The sequence below is a fragment of the Anser anser genome (genome assembly GCF_964211835.1).
Source record: "Anser anser genome assembly, chromosome: 4".
Classification (NCBI taxonomy): Eukaryota; Metazoa; Chordata; class Aves; order Anseriformes; family Anatidae; genus Anser; species Anser anser.
The window spans coordinates 54,674,531-54,701,859 of record NC_139724.1 but is presented as its reverse complement, the minus strand read 5'-3'; the positions used below and the strand labels follow the sequence as shown (position 1 = coordinate 54,701,859).

Below are 27,329 nucleotides of genomic sequence, written 5' to 3'. Positions count from 1 at the left end.
GGAAAGCCATATTAATGTTGGATTGTATTTTATTAAAAAAATCAAAAAACAGCACAGAAGTCTATTATTCATAGTATACAATTCTCATCAAGAGTTACATGCTCTAATATCCCATAAACACAGACTCGATCACATTAAGAACCACCTCTTCCATGCATTACTTGTGAGCACAAACTCTTCAAAGCAGGAATGCAAGTCATCTCCAACTCTATTTCCCTGGCAACCGTACTCTGAAGAGGATAACTGGTTATTCACAGTGCTGCAAAAGCTTCTGAACGTGTTTCTTTTGGCATGTGGCAAGGTTCTCTTGCATATATGCAAGGTATTTGGTATCCTGAAGGCATGCACCACCAGCTGTTCAAATTGCTAAACCTGACTCATCCCAGAACCTAGTGTCCCACTGAAAGAATGCAGCAGATGAAAAAAGTTGACTCAAGAAAGCAAGAGAAACACCAGTACCAGTCACCACCTAGTGATCTTCAGAAAACCATCTGCCACTCCCCAGTTAGAGTGGTCCCAGTATAACAAAATTTCCCAGTCTTTGTCATCTTGATGATTAGGACAGGTCACACTCCAGGCTTCGGCCAAGTCCTCAGGAAAAACAGAACAGGAATAGGGCTATTCCTGGTTCCTCGGTCTCCTTGGGAGCGTGTGAAAAGGCACTGGAAGCCTCAGGAGTCCTAATCAGCCTTACAGCTCTTGCATGGCCAACAGGAGAAACACTTCAGAGGAAGTTAAGTGTTTCATGTTGCTACTTCAAACTGATGAAGACAGGTCCGATAGAGAGGCCACTATTAGAGCTACGTGCAAGTTTTTGAATAGCATTCTGATTCTCTGTAGTCGCTATCCACCCATCCTGTTGAGTCCTGAAACAGTGTGCTGCTACCCTGCACACAGCTCAGGACAAGAGAGCACTCATGCTGACTGAAGTTGTGCTAGGAGGCTGTTGGCAGTACCCTCTTAATCCCCAAGAAGTTACCAGCTTGCCCTCTGGTACTGCTAGGGGAAGCCCTGAAGGTGTCTGCCTGCACAGAGGGTGTGATCTCCCCTTTGCGTTACAGCTACACAGACCACAAGGGTACCACAGGGTTGTCCTAGCCCTCTGGGTGTTGTATGAAAGCAGCACTAATGATTCGGGAAGAAAAGATGTCATGATGGAAGATGATAGTTTGAGTGCGTTCAAGCCCCCACAATCTCCACTCTCTGTGGCTATCTTATAACATATTCAAAGAAGAGTCTTGTGATACAGCAAAAAGCTCGAGGTGTATTTGCCCAAAGCATTGAACAATTGCTACTTAGCAAGTCCTCATCTAGAAGCCATTGAGGTACAGGATCTGAGGGCACCTGGCACAAGAATACAGCTATTGCAGCCAGAACAGATAACACAGCCTTGCATTGCCTCCTCAATTTGTTACATAAATTCCTTAAGTCTTCAAAGATCTGTGCTAAAGCTCACATTGTATCTGCATTGCTGTGGGTAAATAGTTCCAATAACAGCACTCTCGTTACCAAGTCGCTGATCTTGTGCTCCCAGTACAACTATTGGTATAGCATACTTGAAGGCACGTCTGTTGAATAAAACCAGAAGGTGTTCTGTGACTAGTTACAGGATTTATTTATTTTTTAAAAAGACATCCCAACACTACTATTATTCAACTAAGACTTCTATGCCTTCTAGTCCAAAACCTGTTTATGGTCATCTTTCTCTAGAACTGCATTCCTTTCCACAACCTCATGCAACAAGGCGAACACAAACTTCATAATCTCAAGGATTTTAATAGCACTGGCCAATTGAGAATAAAAACAAGTAAAAATAAAGGCAAAAAGTATCAAGATACATAGGAACTATTAATTCCTGCTAATTAAATGAGGTAGAAAGCTGACTAACTTATGGGGCTGAATTTTTATTTTCTGAACAGCAGAGGATAAGTTTTGCAGATTCATTAAGAAAGCTGCTTTCAGTTGAAGTATATAAGCAGAAAGGATGGAAAAAAAATAACCATCAGGTAGCTTCAAAGCTACCATTTGCTTTCTGCTTGGGCTGATACTGGATTAAGGTAATTCTGCTTAAATTCAACGTTTAAACAAGCAGCAAGCAGAATGCTCCTCTGCTGAAGATGGGTTGTATTGTGGTAACTTAGGAAAAACTTGCCCCAGGAATCTGATTAACTCAATAATTTATGTGCTGCACATGGAATGTAGGCAAGACAACCAAGAATCACAAGCGAGATTTACCAGCGGATCAGTTTATGGCTGCTAGTCCACTGCCAATGACATGATAGATGTCTGCAAAACTATCCAGCCTCCCAACAACTGCGGCTCAGACTGCATCCGTGCCCATTGATCCCGGTCAGGATCAGGGCATTACGGCTGCAGTCAGCTCTGGGGTAGGGCTCAACCCAAACCTATTAAGAGAAGTTCTAAGTGAATTTGACTTCAATGCCAGTTAAAACAGGCATTTAACAGGGGAAAGAATTAACCCCAGAGAAAAATTTTAAGAAGTGAGGCCAAAGTTCCTGATCACTACCTATAACTGGACTGAAGTAAAGAGATGTTCCATTTCTTCCCCCCCCCCCGCTCACATCACTTGAAACATTTAAAGTGCAATTTAGGAACATTTCTGGAAGCAAAAATTTGCAGTTTGATGGTAACTTTTCCACTTAAAAGGTTGTTTCATTATTAAAAACAGGTCAGTACCATCTTCAGTAACCAAAAAATTGCTATAAAAATAGATACTTGAAAATAGACTGAATTCACATGTACCGGGTACCATTTCTAGTGTAAAATTGCCTTTAGTTTATGAAAAATATTTTTCCTTAAAAAAGCATAGGCTTACAGTTATTATCCTTAAGAAGGTCCACATAATTCCTTTAGTACCTACTAAACATTATACTCTAGGCTTTTTGACAGGTGGGTCCTGCAGGCTGAACTTAGGAATTTCACAAGAAGATGCAAAAGGGATTCTTTTGGCTGACACCTTCTTCCCAATTGTTTCAATCTGAAAGACAAAGCACATTTAGCAAGTGAGCACGGCGAAGTAGCAGAGTCATGTAGGCAGAATCACGAGGAATACAGAAACTAAAGCCAGGGTGATGACTACATTTGATGAACACTAGCATAACAGAAGCTATAAAGCAGTGTGCCCAGGGACAGTTTCTGAAAATACAAGTGCAAAGAGTTAAAAAGAAATAAAAATAATCAAAAAAGCCTTTCACAGGTTCCCACTTCATGTATCTAAAGAGCTGCATCCTGCAAATTTAAGCATTTGTGTGCCCTACCTTCCACAGGACTATCAGTACAAAAAAAAAAAAAAGAAAAGAAAAAGATATCAAGAGTGAAAGTCTATGGCCATTAGGCAAGTAGTCACAGTGCTCAGGGATACACAATATGAAATTGAAATGTGCATCCGTCTTGTTGATTTTGTTTTAATTGTGACTGGCTGAGATGCTTTATCAGATTATTCAGGGATTTGGTGATTTTAGTATTACTCAAATTCTGTCTCTACTAGAAGTGTTTCAAGGTGTGCTTATACTGTTGAATGTTGATGGCAGAGTCTAACGTAGCTTGGTGTTTTGGAGTATGAGTTTTTAAAGTACCAGGAAGGTACTGGAGGAAAAGTGCACTAGTGAAGAGAGACTTAAGTACAGATTGATTTAAATTTAAAACCTCTCCTGAAGAGAAGAGTTTCCCCTCCCCCTCCTTGCTATTCCCTCATTTCACTGTGCAGAAGCAGAAGGAAAACCCTGAAGCATCACCCAGCTGGTTACCTGGAAGCCAATGACTTGCAGCTCATTGTGAAGATCATCAAGAACTCTCCTACCATCAAAGATAAATGCAGGCTTCAGCATCTTCTTGTGAATACGTTCATAATCCAGCTCCTGTAAAAAGCAATTAAAGCATACAGAATAAATACGTAGCTTGACACTTTATTTTCCTTCAGTTAAATTTAAAGATGATATTTTTACCTTAAACATATCCCATTCAGTGCAAATTACAAGGGCATGAGCACCATCACAGGCTTCATAGGGATCTTTACTTATAGTCACCAGCCGAGACACTGTAACAAGGAAAATAAAGTTTTGTTCTGCACACATCTGTGGCAATCTGGTGCACTCCTGGCAAGAGAGTCTTTGTCACCCTGTTCAAACAAGGTGAGTTTTGGGTCACTTATCTAGACACGTCTTATGTCATTATTTAATGACAAAGTGACAAGCTGCTTTCATTACATTTGTACCTGGCGTCCAAATAGAATCTGGTATTTTGATGTTTGAAGTTAAGCACTCAAATTTGATTTAAACACAGTCAAGAGCATCTCTAGACCTGGAAGTTACTATCAACTGATCAAACGCCAACTCCCATAAAGGTTATAGACTGTACAACACCAGCACGCCACAGTTGCTGTTTAATGCTCACTTCACACTAGAAAAAATACACGTCTCATTGCATACACTAAGGGCTGCCTTTACCCTCTTTCTGCCTCAGCAGCTGCCTAGAGGCACCCCTCCCATCATCCTCAAATTCAAGGACTTGTCAAATAACACACACCTTCCTCACCACAGGTCATTTCCGGCCACTCTTCACCACTGGAAACAACTGAAGAGGAAGCTCTACAGTGAATTCCAGAATTATTTCTTTACTTCTGCTTTACATGAGCAGGCAAGATAGGACTCAGCACACAAAGTTGTTCACAGAATAACACTATTCTCTCCTACTACAGGACCTTCTTGTTTCTTTTCCTTTAAATTATGCAGAGAAAACTTTTTTCCATGTATTCAAAGGATTATTTGTTAAAAGAAAAGTGATACAACAGTACAGAATTAGCCTTTGCCTATAAAGGTTAAGGGGAAAGGGAGAAGAGTTACAGTAATCTTCTGAGCTATGGCAATCTTGTACATTAAGTAGAACCAACAGCACATCATGCCAGGGTGAAAGTGAGTGCACAGTATTTAAACAGACCTTGCATATTTTGAGAATAGGTTGGGGGGATTTCTTCTTGTTGTGGGGGCATGGAAGCTTTACATGAGCATTCTTACCTTGGTTATCTTCTGAGACGCCTGGGTGTGAGAGATCCAAGATGATTTGTTCCTTAGGTACTTTAGGATCATAGATGTGGAGCTTTGCTCCTTCATCCATTAAATACTTGCTAATGTAGATACTGGATGACTCTCTAGGGAGGAGAATTAAACAGCTGAAGAACCTGATGTTATGTTCTAAATAATGCAAGTCTTCAAGTGTCATGATATGCAATGCCAGAGCCTTTATACTGGTTTTACATTAAAAGTCTTAGTGGTAATCCATGCCAACAATAAATTAAAAATCTTGAGGGAGGCCAAGAAGAATAATACAAAGGGAAAAAAAAAGCTTACGTCTCTTTTGCTGAATCATAAAAGAAAGACAGTACACCCCAACATTCCTGCCGACCACAAGTAACGAGGCATCACTCTCATAAGTGTGCCCCACAAATTGCAGTTGGGGAGAATTTTATTATCAAGTCTGCCCTTTACAGAAAGAGGGAATTAAACATCTTTGGGGAAACAAAGCTGAAACTTTGGCTTCAAACAGCAATTTAGAGTCAGTTGCAAAAATATTTGCATTCTTCACTGTGGAGAAGGAGTCAAACAATCATTCCCCGTGCAAGTTAAGGACTTAACACAATGAGTTATCTGTTCTAGCTACTGAAAGATTCAGGTATGTTACAGAGATCAGTAATCAGCTGTCTTACTCATTTAGGAACCACTATCCATACAACAAAGCAATTCATTCAGAAGAGCTGAAGGATCCCATGTTTGATCTGTTTTCCTTAACAGAATTGAGCTGGTGGATTTAGCTGCACAGCTGTGACAAGTGTAGGGAATTCACATTAGCACACTGAATTCACTGTCTTACCTGGTGTCCCCAGTATCTTTTTTGAATGCAAACCCTAGAATAGCAATCTTCTTATCAGTGACAGTATTGAACAAACTGTCAATAATACGGGAAGCAAATCTTCGCCTCTGGTAATCATTCATGTCTATTACCTGAAATTGTAAAAAAACGTTATGGCTTAGAAGAGAGCCATTTTAAACTGTAACTGGATTCTGCTAATATTCAAAGCCAAACTAGCTATGCAAGTTTAAAAGAGGCTTGAAAGACAAAGCCACGTATTTTTGCTCAGTATCATAAATAGCCCAAAGATTAATTCAGTTCATTTATCAACTTGAGATACATACAGTTTTAATCAGTGACTACAAATGCGTTTATATACACACACCCCATCTTGTATCAGCTAGTTCAAAGGCTAGGCTTTTTCTGGTTTGTGATGTAAAAAAAGTGAGTTACTACATGTTCATTCTAGGCAGAAACATGGAAAGCAGTTTCAGAGTACCTGAAGTCACATGGATATCCCATCGCCAGATGAATGTTTCCCTACCTGCCATATCTGATTGCTGTGAGAACACTTCAGATTTTTTTTAATCTACTTTAACTGATTTCAGTGCATAAAACTAGCGTGACTAAACTAGACCTTAAAGTGTCTTGGTTTTGTTATTACATAGAAGTACGTTCATTCAACTCGGCTGCTTTAGTGGTTTCCTCCCAGCCTGCTTCAAACTTTGATCCCCAGCCTCGAACACACGGGGCACCAGATCGCTGGTAGAACAGGGAAGGCAGGTTCCCCACCTAGTCAATGTTTACCATGAACTGACATGGAAGTGTCAGAAATCAATAGAAAAGTATAGTTAAACTCAAAGCAGGAATTAATAGCAGCTATGTTAAGCTTATGTTATGGAACATGAGGTATAAACAATAAAGAAGGATATTGGTGAGCTGGGTTTCTTTGAGGAAAGGAAATAAAAGCAGTGAGATTATACAAGTCAGCAAGGTAAGGTGGTGATGGGGAACATAAGCCTAACAGGTGACAGGGCAAGAGAGATACATTTCTTTCTGTATGTGTGTTGTCAAGTGAAGAAGACTTTAGTCCACTGACAATGCCATATTCATGGCGCAGGGAAGGGATTCACAGTTGCTTGTTGCACATATGGATTACATGAGCACCTGAGCACTGTGGGCTGGGGTAGATGGACCTCTGCAAGCTGACAGTGCTCTGAGGAAGAAAGTGCAGGTACAGGATCACACGAACACAACGCTGGCTGCTGCAGGGTTAGGATAAGGTATTCTTACTGTCTGATCTGTCCACAGCTTAAGTCATAGAGAAACACTGCAAAGAATTACTTTTAAACCAGAGTAAGAGAACTTAAAGGCAGTAAAAATTTTAAACTAGTTTGTTTATATTAACATAAGCCTAAAGGGTTCATTGTTAATTAAAAAACAATCCCATAGAGAGCAAACCATAAGTGTTCCTAAACGTTTGGGCTGCCAAGACTTCAGCTAGGTTGCATAAGGGAAGTATCCTTATGATCTCAGAGACTAAAGAGCCAAACCAATTTGTCTCTTGTCTCTTTAAAGACTAGTAGCTTTACCATTCTTCACCAGATTATCAAGTTGGTGTGGTTAGTTCCTGCAGCCCTCACTGCTCCAGGGATTGTCTGCTTTCATTTTATACTGAGTAAACTGAAGGATGTCTGAGTTTCACAGGCTTGAGGAGTTACAAGAAACATCCAGCCACATTTCAGATAATTAGAAAAGAGTACTTTGCACTTTTGGGGGAATAGACTCCTGCAAAGCCAGAACTAGGAGTCCAGATATACTTGTACTTTGCATTTTCTATTGCTACTTCCAAACAACTTCCCAATCCATTTGGTTCAGACAAGTTAATTCACTCCGAATAAAGCCTACAGAGCGTACACATGGACAATACTCAAGAGCTGAAGAAACAACACCCTGTGGAAAAAAAAAAGTGAAAAGGAAACTTGTACCTGTTGCCAGTATCTGGCTACTTCAGGTAAGTTCAGTGCCTCACAAAGGTACACCAAATTCAAGACATCCTTCTGAAAACAGCTACCTCCAAACCCTGAAAAAGAAGGCTGTTATTTTACAGGTGCCTTGCATTAATAAGGTACTACTCTAACCCACTCTTTGTAATCAAGTAGTTTTTGGCAATCATTGACAGTCAGCTTTATAGTTTTTCCCCAGGATGTCACTGCTAACAAATGAAAACCCCTAGGGATCTTTCAGAGTCCAACACCTGGAGCTACTTTTTGTCAATTACAAAAGCCTTAATGTCTGCTTCAGATCCCATTAAGTCAATAGAAGTTTTAAACCTGTCTCAATGAATCGTAAGAGTCTCTAGATTGTAGGACGCTTTTATCAAGCAAAGGTAGACAAGCTCCTAGGTTTGCTCATCCCCCACCTAGAGATGTGTACAAGTATTTCTCAGAATAAACATGCAAAGATTAGGTTCTTCCCCTTCCCCCAACCCCAAATGGCTATTTAATCATTGCCAAGAACCAAGAGATCACCACAGCTAAGAGAGAATTGAAATAATCAGTAGAAGGATCCTTGACCCGTAGAACTTTACTCAGAGTCCCAGAAGCAACACATCGTAGGATGAATTTTAATAACCAAATAGAATTTTGGAAGTGTATTTACTATATACTTTCACTCTTGCATGAACTTCTAAAAGAGGTTAATTTAATAAGGTTATTTTGTGCTTCACATTACCCAGTCTAGAACACCCTCCATCCTAGACATTTCACCAGAAAGTGTTTTTGTGCTGGCACTTCACAGCAGTATTTTTCCGTGATGTAGATGATTTTAGATTATCAGATCGTGTATTTCAAAATGCTATTAATAGATCTATTGCAGTAATAAATGGAAGCCCAGAAGGAGAAAAAAACCCCACTTACCAACACTGGCTTTCAGGAACTTATTTCCAATTCTTTGGTCTGTTCCAATAGCTCTTGCTACTTCTTCAACATCTGCCCCTGTAGCTTCACACAGAGCACTGATTGAGTTAATGCTGCTGATTCTTTGGGCAAGGAAAGCATTAGCTGCCTGTAGATAAGAAAAAACAACGTAGTATAGAAAATGTAATTCTTCTGGAAACCAGGGTGCCCACAGATCAATGAGTAAGATACTAAAGTAATTCTTCCTCCAGTACTGTGTAGCTCTGTTGAGCAACTAAATGGTAATAAGCAGTTTAATACATAAATGTTAATTAATGAGATCTAAGCAGAATAACATAATACTTAACTTGCAGACCTGGAAACATTTTGTGAAGGTAGACAATTTCTGCAGTACTGATGGCTTATTTAGTAATAACACAGCAATAAATGTGAGGCAAGGATTTCATGGGAAATTGATACAATCTATTAGATCAAGCAAGATCATTGATAAAGACGAATATCCTTTGACATACACTGGGTCCTCCAAACCCTGTCTGTCTTTCCTAGCTGCATCACTCAGTTTCGGTGAACTGCTTAAGAGCTTTGTCTCTCTTGCATCCTTCACTCACTACAGAGACAAGTGGTGAGTAGTACTAACCAGTTTAGAAAGTTCTGATGACCAGGTGTTAGTTGTGAGGATTTTCTCTTTGGGCACCCAGTGCTCATAAACAGCACAAAGCGCACGGACAGCTTTCTGTCCCTCTGGAGAGTCATCTCCACCAATAAGCACTCTGTCCGGGTTCTTCAGGTCCTTGATGGCTGTTCCTTCTGCGAGGAACTCTGGGTTAGACAGCACCTGCAAGCACACAGTTGAAGTGTGAAATAAAGAACAGCTAAAAAGCAAAAGCCAGCACCCTTAAAACACAACTCAAAGATCATGGTTACCTGCAAATCCAAGTTAGGCTTCGTATTGGCATCAAATATTCGACGAATGCTCTCTGCAGCACGTACTGGAACTGTGCTCTTCTCAGTGACAATTTTGTAGCCATTGGAGTTTTGTACAATTCGTCTAGCACAAGCTTCAATGTATTTCAGGTCAGCAGCTCGGCCTTTTCCCATCCCATAGGTCTTTGTGGGAGTGTTAACCTAGTTACAGATACACAGGCAGAGAAGAAACATTATTGGTCTCTCAATTTCACCTATTCAGTTGGTCCTGTGTTAGGACAGACACTTTGTTTCCCTGAGCCCAGTTTGGTTCTGCCCCTCAATTACTCTAGCTGCAGTATCAGGTGAACAGCTATTAGCTTTCTCAGTTACTCATTTTGTCTTCTAAAGAAAGCTCACTAGCCTCTATTCAAATAGAATTTAAACAAGAGCAATTCATAACAGCTCTGCAGGCTTCTATTAAGCTTAGGCCCTATCCTGGACACAGCAACAATTTATTTATTGCTACAGACAGCCATCTTTTATTTCCTGTCCAATGTAGGAAGTGTTAAAATTCACATTATAAGAGTCTTGCAACTAGTGAGGCAGTGAAACGCACTGCAAAGTGGGTTTAAACTTAAGTGTAGAGCTGCTGAAAAATCACTATAGTGAAGTATACAGAAAATGTTGTTCAGTTTAAGAAAATTTTTTTTTTTTTTAATTAGAATTAGATTAAGACAAAGGGTCTTTTTTATTAGAAACTCAAAGAAATAGCAACAACATAAGAACTGCTGGGATTTTACAAGTCTGACAGGAACCCAGGTGGCAATACATGGGTTGTATTAGTGGCAATCTTCCAGCCAAGTAGCATTTATTTTAGCCTTCATGAATGGAGAAATACACTATCAGGAGAGCTCTGTACTGAGGTGCCCTAACAAAGAGAGGATCTCAAGAAAAGAGGACTTCAGTAACAAGTCTCAGCTGCGGCCTACCAAGATGAATAGAAGTCAGTCCTTCTGGACTCTGCATTGAGAACAACCTTAAGAGAGGTCACACTGCTTATGTTTGACTAGATCTGCTTCTTAGAGGTGTCAACAGCTTAGAAATATTAAGGCCTCCTAAAGGATATTAAGGAAAATTCCTGCCAGCTCCTACCATTAATACATAGCTTCTAGAAATAAGTCACCTTTGTAACCAGTGCTCAGTATATGATTTTCCATCCCAGTCTCGGAATCCTATCAAACTCCCATGGCCTTCAGTACACTACAATGAAGGATCTGCACTAAATCCTGCTCCAGGGCCCCAAATACTTAACCAAGCTAAACATCAGCATTATCATTTGGAATTAGGGCCTGCTGGAATGCCAAGTGTTCTACTGGCTAGAAGAAACCAAGTGCAAGATAAAGATAAAATAAAAAGCTTGCTACTGTTCCCCACAGTATGCAGACAAGGAGAAATCTGTGACACAGTGACATGACATGACTAAATGAATCCATACGCTAAACCAAAGACCTCTTCCCAACATAAAAACAACAACACATAGGAGATACAGACACACACAACCCCCTAAACTTACAGAAATAAATACAAGATCAGCTTCTCTAATGGCATCATCAATACTGGTGGAAAAGAAGAGGTTTTTTCCTCGGCACGACTCTACCACTTCTTTTAACCCTGGCTGAAAGAAAACAAAAAAAAAAAGCAGTTAAGGTTAATGCCGTACATTAGTCTTTTGGGGCATACAGAACAGTGAAAGTACATGCCCAAACAGACAGCATATAATTTCAGATACTTTTTTGCTCAGTGTGGCATATTTTCAGTCTGTCAGATGTAAAGTAAAGCTTCTGTAGCTTTATACAAGGGCAAAAATAAATAAATCCTTTTCTTAGTCAAGACACTCAAAACAGTCTCAGATTTCAGCCACACTGAGTTGCTATTTACACAACAGGTTTTAGGCTCCAGTTATTCACATGCTTAGCTCTATTGCCATGAACAACAATTAACATCACTCTACAGGTTCTTTAAGTAGATTCAAGAACAAAGTCTTACAATATTCCCAAGGCTGTGGGGAGAAAAAAAAAAAAAAAGTGTCTGCACCTCTCCTTGTCCCTCAGCTATACATTCCATGATCTCCCAAACAAATGAACTCAGATCTAATAAACTGATTCACTATTAAAAAAAACAAACAAACAAACCCACAGAATCAATTTACACTAAGTTAGCAAGCTCAAATCCAATGAAAGAGGCAACAGATTGACAAAAGGAGTTGTCTTTCTCTCCTGTGTCTACCACACGTGTTTGTACCAGATTACCAGACTAAATACTAAATTTATCCAGGAACCACACCTGCAGTGCAGAAGAATCACAGGCACAATTTGATGACATTCTTTCCAGATACACAGACAGTGCTAGAACACTTTTCCTTCCCTCAACACCTCCACTCAGACAAGGGGAGCAGGTCATGTGTACGCAAACAAGCCTCTGTACTAGGATGGGCTATAGAATGTTTTAATTTAGATATGTTTGTCATAGATAAGAGAAGCCTTTATATTCTGTTTGATAATAAAGTCACACACACTGTAACCTTGCAATCAAGTCTCCAACTTGCGAGATGCCTATCATGACATGAGGTATTTGAGTAAGTGCCAGGAAGGCAAAGGTTCACTGTAGAGAGAGAGAAGGAAAATGAAGTAGAAGCTTTCTTATGCAAGGCATTTTTGCCGTCTCACTTTATACCAGATATCTAACTGAAAAGGAAAAGTCAACATAGGCAGAACAACCCATCAAATATTTCATCTATAGTCTTACTGGGATGTAAATAGAGAGGTAGCTCACTAGAAAGTAAAAGAATTTCACTGTACCTTCTGACACTGGATAGAAAAAAAATGAAAAAAAAATACAAAAACCTCTGTGTGCAATGACTCAAATTTACAACTGTCTGAACTAGTTCTTGGCAGTTTTTGTACATTCTTTGTAAGGAAAGGACAGTTCCAGGAAACAGATGTTGCTCTGTTTAGTTTGTGTGTGTGTGTGTGTGCTTTTAGCTTTTTTTTTTAAAAAAAAAGAGCCAAGATTATTTTTACTTAAACTCGAAGTGTTAGTAGTCTAAGTGTTAATACCAAACAAAGTACTTCCTTTTGTGATCTTTTTTCAAGTCTTGCCTGCTAATCTGAGCATTACACACATTTTCCTTTGAATATGCTTGACAAAGGAAGTCTACTCATCTCTGCTTAGAGTCAAACTATTTTTTGTATTTTTTTTTTCTGCTCTTACAAATTAAGTGCTACAGCACAGACAGGATTCAGAAGACTTCTTATAGCCAGAAGAAGCAGTAACTGTTAGTAACAGCACCTTGTCATTGGGAGCCACATGAAGATAAGTTTTCATTACCATTTAAGAATGGAACCTGAACCTAGAACAACTATATCTCCTGAAACAATGAAGAAGAGAGAAAAGACTGACGAAGGACACTAATCCTCTTTAGCATTAGGGAAGTACTTACTACACTTTCAAATTAAAAGCCTTCTGTAACAAAGGAAAAAACAGTATGATACTTTTAGAAATCGTTTTAATATGTCCTAATATTCCTAGCCTAAATATATATGGTATAAGCAAGTCAGGAACATGACTGTCCTCACCTAACAACACAGTTAAGATGGGCAGCACAGGCTAGATTTTGGCAGCATTCAGAACAGAAGAAGCTTATCGCCCACTATTACACATTAATATTGTGCAACAACACAGCAGATATCTATAACTGATTAAGAGGACTACGTTATGGTTAAATAGATCGCAAGAGAAAGTCAGCATGATTTAGCACAACTCACTAGGAAAACAGTAACGTTTGTCATTACTAGGCCATTGGTAAATAACCTTTAAGTACCCTCCCACACCAGATATCAAATTCTTGTTTCAAAAATCTGATTTAATGAGCGGCTGTTCCAGAACGCTCATTTTGAAGGCCATCATTGTGCTACACTTTTCAAGCTTCAGGAGAGGGCCATGAGGAGATGCCATGCGGTGGAAGGGAAGCAAATGCAGGGCTGGCTCAAAGGAGAGATGCCTGGGAGACAAGTTTACCTCGTAAATGGGAAGCGTGTCCGAATTCCAGGCGTTGATTCTGGCCTCGTTGACATCCACAACGGTAACGGTGATATTAGGGCACATCTGTGCAATCACGCTGCAGGTTGGCCCTCCGACATAACCGGCACCGATGCAGCAGATCTTCTTGATTTCGAACATGATTGCTCTGGCAAGAAGGGGAGAGGAAACAAGAGAAGCGGGGGGTCACAACAGGGAACGGCCGGCCAGGCACCCGCCTTGAAAGGAAACCTCAAAGCATCCGTGCTCCTCTGCTGGGCTGCCACAAAGAAGCGCGTTCATACAGCTGGATCCTAAATGCGCGACACAATTAATAGGGAAAGCTTTCAGATCCAGAGCATCGAGGAAGCAATTTTGGCGGCCACCCCGCAGCACAAACACCCCCCTTCAGCCGGGAAAGGGCTGGGGGCACGGGGGAAGGGCTGGGGGCCCCCAGCGGCGGGGAGGGAGAGAAAGGGAAGGGAAAAGGAAGGGGAAAGGCGCCTCGGCCGCGGCCTCCGCAGCCCGGGGAAGGCGCAGGCCGGCAGCCGCGGGACTTACAGCCTGCGGGCAGCGGGGCTGAGGCGATGGATGCTCGGCGAGCTCAAAGCGACGCTCCGCTGCGAGCCGGGCGGCGGCTATTTAAAGGGCCGCCGCGGGGTTGAGGCGGCTGCTTCATGCCGTGGAAGCCGAGCGAGGCCCGGCCCCGGTTCCTCCCTTCCCGCGGGGCCGGGGCGGAGCGGAGCGGAGCGGAGCCCGCCCGCCTCCCTCCCTCCCTCCCTCCTCCGGCCCCGCCGGCGAATGGGCGCCGGACACCTCAGGCGCCGAGCCCGCCGCGCAGGCCCCGCCACCGCCCCGCCGCTGAGGGGCCGCAGGGCCCCCGGGCCCGCCTGGGGTCTCCGCGGCCCGGCCCCGCCGCGGCCGCCTCCCGCAGCCCCCCGCTGTGAGGAGGCTGCGGGCAGCGCCGGCCCCCCCCCCCCCGAGCTCCGTTTGGCTCGGGGCGATCGGAGGGGATGGCGGCGTGTGGGGCCGGGGTCGCCTCTTGGGCCGCTTCAGGGCGTTGTGAGGGAAGGGCTGCGTTTTGGTGGCCGACTATGAGGGTGAAGTATGTTTGGTCCTTCGGCTGTGCTTACCAGAAAACAAAATTAGAAGCACAGAATCATTAAAGTTGGAAAAGACCTCCAAGATCATCTGGTCCAACCAACCCCCTGCCACCACTATCACCCACAAAACCACGTCCCTAAGCACCACGTCCAACCTTTCCTTGAACACCCCCAGGGCCGGTGACTCCACCACCTCCCTGGGCAAACCAGTTCCAGTGAAATTCATCATTCCTTCTCCCTCGTGTACTACAGGGCCCTCTGAGCAAAGAAGTGTTGTTACAAACGTGGATAGGTAACAATAAAAATACAGCGTTTAAAGTCCAGTGGCAAACATTGCCACAGTAAGGCACTGCAATGAACTCGCACTTTCTTGCCCTCGTGATCTGGGCACTGCCCAGGGATCTGGTGCCCTTTTGTATCAAAGTTCTTGGTTGGATATGACTCTTGCCTTTTGTATAAATGCCGTGTATTTCTGTTACACTTTGTCTGACCTTGGGACTGGAAAGAGTGTGACAAATCTCTTGCCTTCTTCTCCAGTCACTTAGAAGATTACTTTTGTGTGACAACTGCAATACCGTAGTCTTTATGCTTTTAAGAGATCACTATTTCTATGTCAAATGTTTCCAGATTAGATGGGTAATACATGTAAAGCCTAGCTGACAATGTTGATAAGTGTTGCCTTGTTCTCATATGGCGTTTTCATCCATAGATGTTAAAGTATGTTTAAAACAGATTGGATTCAGTATTTCTGTTTTATATTTTACTGTGTTACTATTTTACTCTGAAAAAAGATCTGCTCTTTCCCTAGAAGACTCTGTGCTTACCTAAGCAAGAACATATCCTAACTCACTGGTCCTTTAGAAATAGTACCACAAAATGTGTCTGTTTCGACTGAAAGAACCTACTCAAGCCTTAGTCCCAGTGCAGGATCCTGGTAGGGTCAGTGTGGTTAGCCAAACAGCTCCCTGATGAGGCTGTAGGGTTCACTGTGTTTATCCTGAAGTAAAAACAAGTAATGCCTTGTCTCATTGCTAATTTGCACAGATGTCTCAACTCTGAACACATCCTTTTTTCTGGGGAAGACCGATCCTAGGCTAAGCAAATTAAACCACAGAGAGTTCTCACTCCTGAGCCAGCCCAACAGCCTTATCTATACCATCGTCTTCAAAACCCTGCCGATCAATCTCTTATAATAGCTAAAATAGCTGTCTTAGAATAGCTAAAAATGCATGAATTTGTACTAGACCAGACTTCATCTGGTCTCTGCACATTCAGCATGCAGTCCTTGGAGCAAGTCATGGAGCCCGGTCTTTTTTCTTAGCAAAGGGCCTTCTTGATAGACTACATTGTCACACTGCCTGCCGATGACATGCATCTTGAATTCTCTTTGGCAGGACTACACAGTCCTTACAAAGTCCCTAGGAAGGGGACTGCTTTTGTTATTTCCCCGTAACCTCTATTCTAGTGGTTAGGGCACTGCTGGGAGGGGGAAAATGCAGGGCTTGAAGTCACTGGAATGAAATAACAAAGTCTTGTTACTGAATAATCTAACTTCTAAATTACTGTTTTTCTCTCTCTCTCTCTTTTTTTCTTTTTTTTCTTTTTTTTTTTTTTGGTTCAGGCAGACCCATCATTTACCAGTATATAGAATGTTTTACAACGCTGCACAGAGGCAATAAAGCTTCTGTAATGCTTTGGGGCATACCTTTGTACCTTCTGAAGCTTGCTGCTTGGGAAACACAGCCCCGGGCTACAGGCAAAACAGATGAGGCTGGTTTACTTCTGGCCACATTTTAAAATAAGTGTGAATTCTGCTCTGGTTTTTTGAAGGCTATGTGCAAGTTATGAGTCTTTTTGCAGTTCAGGGGTAATAACTCAAATAACATGAGGGATGGTATTTCAGGTATATGTTTGTCTTTAGCCTGTCAAATTCTGATTCAAGGCAGATGTCTTCCAATAGTGAAGATAAATAAGTACTGACACAGTTCAGAGATCGTCCATCTCTGAAAAGCTTTTCTAAAAGATATTTTCTAGTGAAAAAAAAAATTAAAAATTAATTAATTAATGTAAATCCTGTGGTTTGTTCTATACAGGATGTCAAAACAGATGTTCACAGTAGCCCAGTCTGGCTTTATAATTTAAGAGTTTAATATGTATATTATGCAGGTTTTAAACTAAAACACTCCCTTAGCTAATTGCTGAAAGATATCTTGGTGGGTCATCCATTCAGTTAAACAACAGCATCAGTGAAGGATTGCCACTATCCTAAAAAAATTTCCTGCAAACTGAGTCAAAGCTTCAAAGCTTTCCTCATAGTATTCATCCTCTTTTTTTTTTTTTTGGTTAAGTTCCTGTGTGGCATTTTGGAATCAAAAATTGAGAAATCTACTGATAAGACTGATGAGTCACTGTTCATTCATTCAGGATTTTATATTTTAAAGACTGACATTTGCACAATAATTTAGCTATAACTAATCTATACTTATGACAGCACTGCTCACGTACACATCCTGCTGGAAGATCACCTTTTCAGATCCTGATATTAACAGCCAGCACTGCACTTCATGGAGGCACCCACGACTAAGAAAGTTTGGTGACTCCCATGAGACATACGAACATGCTTGAGGACAACAGGCATTTTTAGAGGTATTTGGAAGTCTTAGAATACAGATACACATCAGACAGAATTAATAACCTAGTCAATAACCTAGTGTTAGGGGATGGACTCCAAAAGGTATATAATAGGAAAAGATACTAAAGTTTTAACAATACATCTCCTTATATAACTAAAGGCACATCTTCTGTGTGTGCTCAGGTCTGCATTAATCTAATCAGGCCTGATTCAGCTCAGTTGCCTATCTCATATCTAAACTTGACCTGGTTCTGAAAATGAGCTGTCCCATTGCTACATGCTCTCAGAGACCTCGTCTTTAATGTGCGCTCAAAGTCTAACACCAGCAGGATCAAGCTGCATACAAGCCAAAGTTTTAAGACTGCTTCATTCAAAGAAACTTGGCCAAGGCAAGTGGTAATGTCCTTTTAGTATAACAGCTTAGTGGCCAGAGCATGTACTGGCAGCAAGAGATCCGATTCTGTGTTATTTTCCTGTGAAAAATGGTGGGGTGGGCTCAAGGCCATGTCTCCACCCCTGCAGAAGCCGTGGAGCTAAGGGTGATGGGGATGCCAGAGCTGGGCGGAGGGGCCACTCGTCACCTCTCATACACAAGCTGTTCCATGACACAGGAGAGAAATGATGACTTATGAAGGATTTGTGGGATGAGGGGAGGGGAAGGTAAAAAAAAAAAAAAAAAAAAAAGAACATACGAGTTCGTGATTGTGTAATCTCCCGGTCAGCACCCTGACGTTGGAGGTGAAAGGAAAGGCAAGCAAGGAGCCTCGGATATGAAAGGAGTTTTGTATCTTATATAGTGAGTGTCTAATGCCAGATTAATTCCCTGCCAGTTTTAGCTGATCATTAACTAAAGGCAGCTGTGTTTGTGCAACCAGTGTGTGACACTGACATCTGACACAGATTCAACAAACACCATTGTCTATAAAGCCTTGCTTTAACTTCTTGCGCAGCCCGGCCAGGGGGACATCCCCCATGCAACAGAAATCTGAGCTATTGGGCAGCAGTCCCAGAGCGAGGGACAAGAGCACCCAGAAGACTTGCCCACAGACCTGTTGGATCAGTATCTGAATCCGCGCTTTGTGTTTTACAATGCTGAGAGGAAGGAAGGAGACGCAGCTAAATAGATTACACAGGGACGTGTGGGACTGGGCATGTGCGCTCCTCTGGAAAAGGAGCGCAGCTGCGTGACGAAAACCATACGGCAGTTTTGGATACTTGCGAGGAGGACGTGCAGCTGGGTGCCAGCGCTCCCACGTGTGTTTGGAGCCAACCATAACAGCTCCTGGCGCAGAGGCAGAGCCACGAGTCACGATGAGACAGAGGAACTCATTTTCTGCCTGGCACGCTGCGGCCTACGCACTCGTCTCACCTCTGCCTCTCCTGCTCACCAGAGCATTGACTCTGCTCTTGGGTCTGACCCTTTGAAAGCTCAAACTGTTTATGAATAATCTGATACAGCGTTTTTGTTGGTGACAACCAGCACCCTCAAACTGCAATTATTTGTCCCCAGATGCAGTGAGTTTGGGGTCAGGGCCAGCATGCCTTTTCATACAGAGCCTAGGGCATCTGGACAGCTGGACTCACAGACAATACTGCGGCATAAATAAAACCACAAGGTCATGCAGGATTGAAATAACCTTTAAAAATCAAAGACCACCCTGAAACCTGATGAGAATGTCCTTTCAAACCCTATGCTTTTATTTATTGCCTGACAAAGTTTTGCTTTCCAGTATATGACCTTCCTCTAATTAGATTATTTAAATCTCTTTGTATACACAGAAATTATTCACACTTCCTCCCAGGCATGATTACAGTTAAGGCCTTATCTATTGTTTAGTAAATACCTCTTTTTTTTTTCTTCTTCTGATGTTCTTCTGAAAACCACAGACATTATACCAGACATCAAAGCTCTTCCTTCAGAAACAGGGCTGTGGGCAGCAGAATTGTCATTATGAATATGGAGCATAATAATCTCCCAACAGGAGGGAGATTTCAGGCATAACAACCATTTCAATAAAACAATAAGGAAGTTTTAAATGCTAAAAGTAGTGCAATGGACATAAGAACAGTCAGATAGGGAACTGCTTTTCATCACAGCCCCACTGGAAATCATCTTGTAGCATGACTTATTTGAAGGATTTTCCTTAGTAAGGTTCTCCCATTGCCTTAACAATTTTCACATAAAATAGGTAAAGATTTGATCCGCTGTTTTAGAACAGCTAAAAGCAAATTTGGCTTAATCTCGTTCCCCTACATACTGAAGCCCAAAAGAAGAAATCAGCTGGGGGATGTCAAATATAAGATATGCTTGTGATTCAATTTGCAAGCTAATATTTCTTCAAGAGGGAAAAGTTCATTTGAAAATGAAATGGGAAAGGCTAGGAAGGCTAGGAATAACTAGGAATTCTGAAAAAAAGCAGATTTTTACTCACCACCCCCACCACAACAAAAAAATCAGATCTTATGTGTTACACAGAGCGCTTGGTGGTGTCCAGTCCTGTGAGGGTTTCTGTGGGTCATTTCCTTGCCAGTCATGTTCAGTCTATCATTTATCATTTCATCTACAAGTTCTGCTCTTAACTGAGGTCCTGTATGTTTTCTAATTTTGTTTTATTTATTAAATTGAACCACTGTCTGTGACCTTTGAAATGATATGGAGCATTTTTTTGTTTGTTTGTTTTTCTTTTTCATCAACGTGCTCAAGAAATATATTTTTCTGGCTCTCATATCTTCTCTTAGATTTTAAGGATATTTTTTTCAGAAGAAATATTAGAGGAAATTTAAAAAACATCAAGAATTTTAAAGCAGCTATAAGTCTGAAAACTGCATTATTCCTCTGTTTCACCATTTATAGCTTGGAGGACATAATAATACAACTTCTAAATGCAAAATCCTTTTTTTTTATTTTTAAGCTTCCTACTTGTCATCTTTGACTAGAAATTATTGCTGTATTTCCAATTAACATTATGTAAGATATAACTTTCTATACAAGCAAGAATAATGTAACCTTTAAAAAGTTGTGTGCATATATGTGTATATATATATTTGTTGCGTTAATATTTATTGCCATGCATTGAAGTACATTTCTTTCAGATGCCCTCTTTGACCAACACTCTTATCTGTGGACGTTAAAAATGCAATGTGGAAGCCAGATTCTAATTGCTAGATCTTATTATGAAGTGTCTGCTATGACAACGGGCAATAATTTTGATGCAAGATCAAGCAACACAGGCTCAACTGTTCTTGAACAGCAAGAGTCAGATCTTCAGCTTATGTTGATCAGCACAATTCTCCAGAAGCCAACGGAGCTGTGCTGTTTTACTGGTGACGATTTGGTTCACCATGGGACACCACTTCTTCCCCAGCCCCAAGTTCTATGTCTCTGCAGTGAATTGCATTGGTTGCTGTTACTGAACAAGTAGGGTAGGAGGAAACAATCTAAGTGGTCAGTTTGTGCAAGGAATCCACTTCATGTTACTGGAATATACTGCCGTAATGATTTGATGTATTTCTCCCAAACATGCTGTATAGGATATTGTTTTTTCAGGCTCTAAGGCAGAATAATTTTCTCTACTTGCCTGGTGGTCTTGAGCAGCCAGGCTCATGCAGATCCATTCAACACAGTGAATTTAGATTTGTGGATTTTTCTCATTTTTCTCATTTCAAAATGAGTCCTTTCATGACTTTTCGCAAAAGGTATGTGTATTCTTGGCTAATATTTCAACAAGTGTACCTAAAAATAAAATTGGAAATAGAAAGATTAGTTTCAGTTTTAGGGGTTATTCATATTTGTAAACTCACGTTCAATTAAAAGGGCAGACTTGGTGAGCAGACATTAACAATCCCTGACTGAGATCATACATGCCTAAAGCATGTTATCAAATTATTATTACTAAAGAAAAATCCAAATTTTGCTTCTGATTCTCTGGTATTTATAGTCACTATCTCTGGATAGTTGTATATTATTTTAAACCCTAATACTCCTCTGACCTGAGCTGCTGCTGGGGCAGTGCTCAGCAATTTGTGCTCTGGAGGGAGGAAGCAGCAGCATTTCTATTTTTACTGGTACTTGTTTCAAATCACCTTAGAAATTCATAGGTTGGTGCAGTCCTACATCTTATACAAAGTAACAGACCAAGACAAAAGGTTACTAATGATTGCTATTTATTTTGTTTAGTCAATAAAAAGTGCATAGTACAAGCCCTTTATCCCAATCCAAGTACTCAGTAAAAGATTACTAGGAAACCGCAAATGGCACAGATGATTTTTTGTTTGGCATAATTCAGACATTTTAAACCACTGATTTACATTAGATACATCACATCGTCACTCTTCCTTTTTCAATAATGAACATTACAAGGCTAAGTGATCGGCAGACAATACATGAATACATATGATTTCTCATTTCAGAGTATAGTAATTGTGTTAAGCAGACTCTAAAAATACTATTGTTTTAACGAAGTTCTAAGCTAAGGTATAATTGTAAACTTTCCTCCATATCTCCCAAGTCGCTACAACTCGTGTCACTTACTATGTGAGCTTAACACCGTTATTAGAGAATTAATTATATCCCGAAGCTTCACATCCCACTAATCTCTTCCACGCTTCTTTTCAAAATTTACCATAAGCACCTGTAACCATGATACAGTTATGTCAGCAAACCACATCACTGAAGGCCAGATTTCTGCCACCCTTACCAAAGCTGCTACTAGTACATTATCTCAGAGTAGTCCCACCACAAGCTTCAGTGCAACTACTGTATGAGTAAGGCACTACTTAACATGAATAAGAGTGGCAAAATACAGTCCTATCATTAGTTACTTTTCATTAAGAGTGGTGACCTGGAGGTTGTGTCTTGGAAAGCGTATCTGAATTTAAAAGGCATACACTTTGATTTGGGATAGTGGCCTGGCTCTTTAGTAAAACATTTCACAATAAAATATTCCAATGATTTTCTTTTACATAGAAAATTTAAAATAGCAATTTACATGAGGAAAGCATACAGGTATAAAATCACTGGGACAATTACTTAGAGGAATTTCAAGCAAAGACAATTCATTTAAATGTAAAACACAACATTACTCTGAACAGAAAGTTTGTTTGCCAAGACCGCTAGAGCTGGGAGCACACGGTGAGTTTTACAAATACATCCAGAGACATTTACATAAAGCAAGAACAATCCTCATGAGTGAGGAGCATCTGCTGTAAATCTCACTAACTTCCAGCAGGATGAGGAGTGGCTCGCTCTGGCTGAAATGAAGCCTGTTTCATTTTTATTTATTTATTTAATTTTTAAATCAATTGGAAGCCTGTTTTATGCATCCAGTAGTAAAGGATTCTGGCCAAAAATCTTGGAGAAAAGGTCAGTGTAGTAGATTATGCATATTTCCTTGTTAGTTCAACAAAATGAAGCCCTATTACTTGCTTTGTTCCAAAAAGTGTTCCAAACAGAAACATAAAGGCAAAAAGCAAGCACAGTCAGACCGCTTGTCCCAGTGATACCTTTACAGTGTTTGTGGCCTGGACACCATTAGACACAATGGGACAAACTCAGCTTCTCTGCTGCAACTCCATTGCTTTACAGGGCAGCGCACGGATGTCACTGAGAGCACCTGGCCCAATCTTCTTCATTTGTTTGATTTTTAACTCATGCTCTGTGCTTGGGAGCACGCTATTCCACAGAAATTCAAAGGGTGATTACATCAAACTAGAGAAGCCTTTCTTCAGGCCTACACTGTACCTTTGCAAGGAGGCTTAGCTGGCCCACTGTTTACCCTGAGGAGGAAAACCCTGTGCCTGTCAACCACGCGATTGATGTGAGATTTTTGTTAGAGCCCATTAATACAAACCTTTATGCACCTGAACAGTTAGCCCCTTCAGCTCCGTAACTAAAGTCCTCATGAAATAAAGGTTTCTAGAGTAAGGCCTTGAATTCCCATCCGCCTGTTCTACTGACCTTTATGGAAAGAAGCTTCGTGCTGGTAACATAAAAATGTTCTTTACATTATTCTCATCAGTTTTTCATATTGATCAAGAAAAATATACAGTGTTGCTTTTCTGTACATCTTTAAAATGTTCTTAAATTAATGTACATAAAAAAGTCATTCCCATTTGCTACAATGGGAGATGTGCACCAGTACGTGCACAGCCACACATACACACACGTAAACACACCACACATACACACAAGTATTAGAGGGAAGAGACATGCCATATGTAATCACCTGCAATTTTGTTATTCTACTACTACAACCAGTAGATAAGGATGAAATGTTAGGAATTGCTGATAACGTACAAGTGAAAAAAACTGAACATCCAGGATGTGTTGCATACCAGAAGTTGGTAACCTCTTGGTACGATTTCATCCTGCCCAATATACATTACTTCATGGCTAAAAACTTAAAATAATGATTATTAAAAGACTATACCAGGACAGAAAATTCTGCCAAGTTCTTCTCACTAGATTTCTCTTCTCATAAAGTCTATAAGTAAATAAATCTGATTTTGGAATATATATTTTTGAAAATATATTGAATAAGATGCATCATTTATTAAAGAAGATTAAATTAATTTCATTTTTGGTGGTAACATCTTTTGTGTACAGTTCCCAATATATATGTCAAGACTTTGACAGTAGCAGTTATATCACATTCACTTCTTTGCACACACACACAAACATACAGTTTAATTCTAGTGGAAAATCCGTGCTTTTGCCAACAATCCTGAAAACTATATTAGTGGTCCGAAGACCAGGCTAAAAGCTGCTCTGAACCCAGGGCAAATAGAAAATAATTTCATTTTTTCACAGCACAACTAAACTAATAGTTGCAACCATAATATAACTCTCAAAAGTATACTGGAGAAAAAAATTGGATTAATCTGAAGAAAGATCAGTAATTTTTTTCCATTATTATAGATGCACAGGGATTTTCATTTTCTTTCAACGCATATCAGAAACCACTGCAAAGAAATTAAGATCACTGTAACAAGACTGAGTGGAATGTCCACACTTACGGTAACAACCAAAAGAACCCTGCAACGCCTTATCATTATTCAAATTATAACCTACCAGGAATTGTAGTAACATACAAAGCAAAAATTAACTTAAAATTGAAGTAGCTAAAAGCAGTTCATGTAGATAACTGCTGAATTCTGCTCTATATAAATGAGAAGAGAACAGTATTGAATGGGGTTTTGGAGTAATCTGGTCACTTCGTCCATTTGGTCGTGCAAGGTTTTAGCTGCTGAATTTTTCTGATCCTGAACGCTCTAGTCCACTGGTGGGGCTGGTGGTTCTTGTCCCTAGGGGAAGGAAGGAGAAAAAGAAAAAAAGCATACACAGGATTAAGAACATGGCCTCACAGAAGAGGATTTACCAATGAAAAAAAGAACTCAGGAGACTTTTTTCATATTTTCATGCTACAGTTTTGTTTACTTACCTAAAATCTATGATACATAAAAAGCAGGAGGCAGTTCCAGCCAGAGACAGTGTCCACAGAACGTCCTTACCCACCCTCAGTCACCTATGCATACGCACCTATGCACCTTAGCTCCATCTGATGGCAGACCTCAGAGCTGGCTTTTGTGATTCTGCATTCACTTTGGTTTGACTTATTTACATTATTAATAGAGTTCCAAGAAAACGTAGAAGAAAGTACAGGAAAAACAATTTAAGGAAAAAAAAATGACTTCAACGTGATCTGTATTAAAACCAAATACATTTAAACTATTATAGTCCCTCTAAGACACTTACATGACGTGGGGTGGTGGGCTTTCCGGCTGTATTGGAATCTCTCAGATTACTAGGTCTCAGTAAGAACAAGACAAATGCAATCACAACCCAGGCCATCACTATCATGGCGAAGCTGATGGCATTGTCACCGGAGAAATTTGGTCCTGGCACTACAGACAAGGAAAACTCAAGTTATAAAACAGAGCGACAGCAGAGTTCTTTCCTCAAAATGAAAACAAAAATGCAACATAAATATCAGAAAAAAGGTAAACATTTTTCAATCCAATTTTCTAGTTAGTCCTTCCTTTTGTGCTTAAGGCAAGTAATTCTTGGTTAGTGTCACTTTTTTGAAAAAATCACATTCATCTGGTAGACCCTGAAGTTTGACCACCACGCATGAAGTCTGTGGCACAGTACGGAATTCAGCTTGATTCTCAACATTAGCATCTTCATCTCTAAACTAGCTTCCCTTTCACGCTGCCAATAAAACAAGTCATGTTCTAGTCCATAAAATTACCAGAATCAGAGATTTGTTTAGTACTATATAAGGCTGTTTTTTTCTCACTTCCTGAAAATGCACTATCTGAAACAAGAAAATCTGTCATTGATTTTAAGTGTTAACTGTTTGTTTTCAAAGGCATTTAATACAAAGCTATAATGAATAACCTTCAAAACAAGAAGAACCATTCTATTTACTACTTCAGATGAAAACTTCAACACATGGGAAAATTCCATAGGAACACTTGTATCCATCAGATTTTTCAGTTGTCTCATCGACTCATTTGGATCATCTCATTATGGAGTCAAATCTGGATGCAATATGGGCTGGAAGCTGCTATGATTTAATGTTTTTTAGATAACTTATACCCAGTAAACTGCTGAAGTCAGTCATTTCTTTGAAGGCTGATGTTGATAGCAAAGAACCATCCTCATCACTGTCATACTGGGTAGCATTGCTATCAGAGACTCTTCCGTGAAAGTGGTGTCTTGGTAACACAGATAAGACACAGCAGCGGGCCACTGTGGGGAAGCTTACAGCTAGCTATTCCACGCACAACACTGCTGTTCTGTGAATAAGACTTACAAACCAGGGCTTTTGGACTGATGCCCCTTACCAACATCATATATACTCAAAAATGTCAAATAAGAAAAAAAAATGTATTATGGAAGTTCATACTTCTCACAGTATCTACAAAATCATTAACGTGTTTGAGCAAATGACACTGCCATATAGTTCCTGCCTTTTGAATGTCCAAAATATAGACAATTCACATCTTAAGAAGTTGCCAATGTACAGGAACTTTATTAGAAATATATACAATGAAAAGTGAGAATTCGCTTGGAGATCTGAGTCCACAAAGGGTGCTATATATGAGGAGCAGTGCGAATTGAATAAATGAGAATCTTACAGCCTTTAACTCATTAAATTCTAAACACAAAACTGACTCAGAAAACATACGTAATATGATGTATCAGTATGTCAAATCTTGGATGACCTTTGTTATATATGCAGCCCAGCAAAGCAGCATGCAATTTGGCTTGAAAAGAACAACTGCTTCACCTGGGGGCTTCCAGACAACGTTTACAGCCACCCTGAGATCACCTTCAGCAGCACATAGGACAGCCTTAGGTACCTGCTTTGGCACGTATGCTCAGGGAGCACTGAAAATTCAGATCACTTGTTAACTGGATTCTACACACAATGCAGGGAAACAAGGACTAGTCAGGCTGCCTTCCTAGAAGTTCTTGGATTTGTTGGTGAACCATAGTGCACTTAGGGCTTGCGGTTAAACAGGATTTAGGGTAAGCAAATGGTGGTAGGTCGGCTCATGCTACAGGTCAAGGAAGGGAGTTAAAGGAACCACAGTGGGAAACCACAGGCATTCCTACAAGGCATAAATTCTACCCAGCATGCGTCGTAATACCATTTGGATGGAGCCAAATGTGCCAAAACGTGTTCTAGACTAAGTGAGACAACAGCTGATCTAACACGGCTTGGCCCTGCGCTACCTACTCAAAGCATGCCAGATACTAAAACAGCCACAACACTGTTTATACTATTCAAGTACCACTAAAGCCACTTCTTTTACAAATGG

General features: G+C 40.6%; 2 protein-coding genes across 5 annotated transcripts in view; both read right to left on the bottom strand.

The window, feature by feature from the left end:
• Positions 1-11: 11 nt before the first annotated feature.
• On the bottom strand, positions 12-21,219 carry UGDH (UDP-glucose 6-dehydrogenase). 2 transcript variants are annotated; one of them, XM_083836248.1, is made up of 13 exons: positions 21,080-21,219; positions 19,346-19,429; positions 13,767-13,935; positions 11,263-11,364; positions 9,708-9,908; positions 9,421-9,618; positions 8,784-8,931; positions 7,854-7,948; positions 5,887-6,017; positions 5,034-5,167; positions 3,966-4,057; positions 3,768-3,878; positions 12-2,998 (listed from the first exon to the last, which is right to left on the bottom strand). In XM_083836248.1, exons 2-13 carry the CDS (start codon positions 19,402-19,404, stop codon positions 2,888-2,890), a joined length of 1,551 nt encoding a protein of 516 aa, XP_083692374.1. In that variant the 5' UTR covers positions 19,405-19,429; positions 21,080-21,219; the 3' UTR covers positions 12-2,887. The 2 variants fall into 2 exon arrangements, with proteins under 2 accessions (XP_083692374.1, XP_083692375.1); XM_083836249.1 differs by lacking the exons at positions 19,346-19,429; positions 21,080-21,219 and adding an exon at positions 14,328-14,502.
• A 429-nt stretch (positions 21,220-21,648) lies between these two features.
• SMIM14 (small integral membrane protein 14) overlaps positions 21,649-27,329 on the bottom strand; it is a gene marked incomplete at its 5' end in the record, with an annotated part of 53,123 nt that continues 47,442 nt past the window's right edge. For all 3 annotated transcript variants that reach the window (XM_083836251.1, XM_083836252.1, XM_083836253.1), the window contains 2 exons: positions 21,649-24,803; positions 25,255-25,403. In XM_083836251.1, coding sequence (XP_083692377.1) covers positions 24,771-24,803; positions 25,255-25,403 — 182 coding nt within the window. In that variant the 3' untranslated portion in view covers positions 21,649-24,770. The remainder of the gene's footprint in view (positions 24,804-25,254; positions 25,404-27,329) is intronic.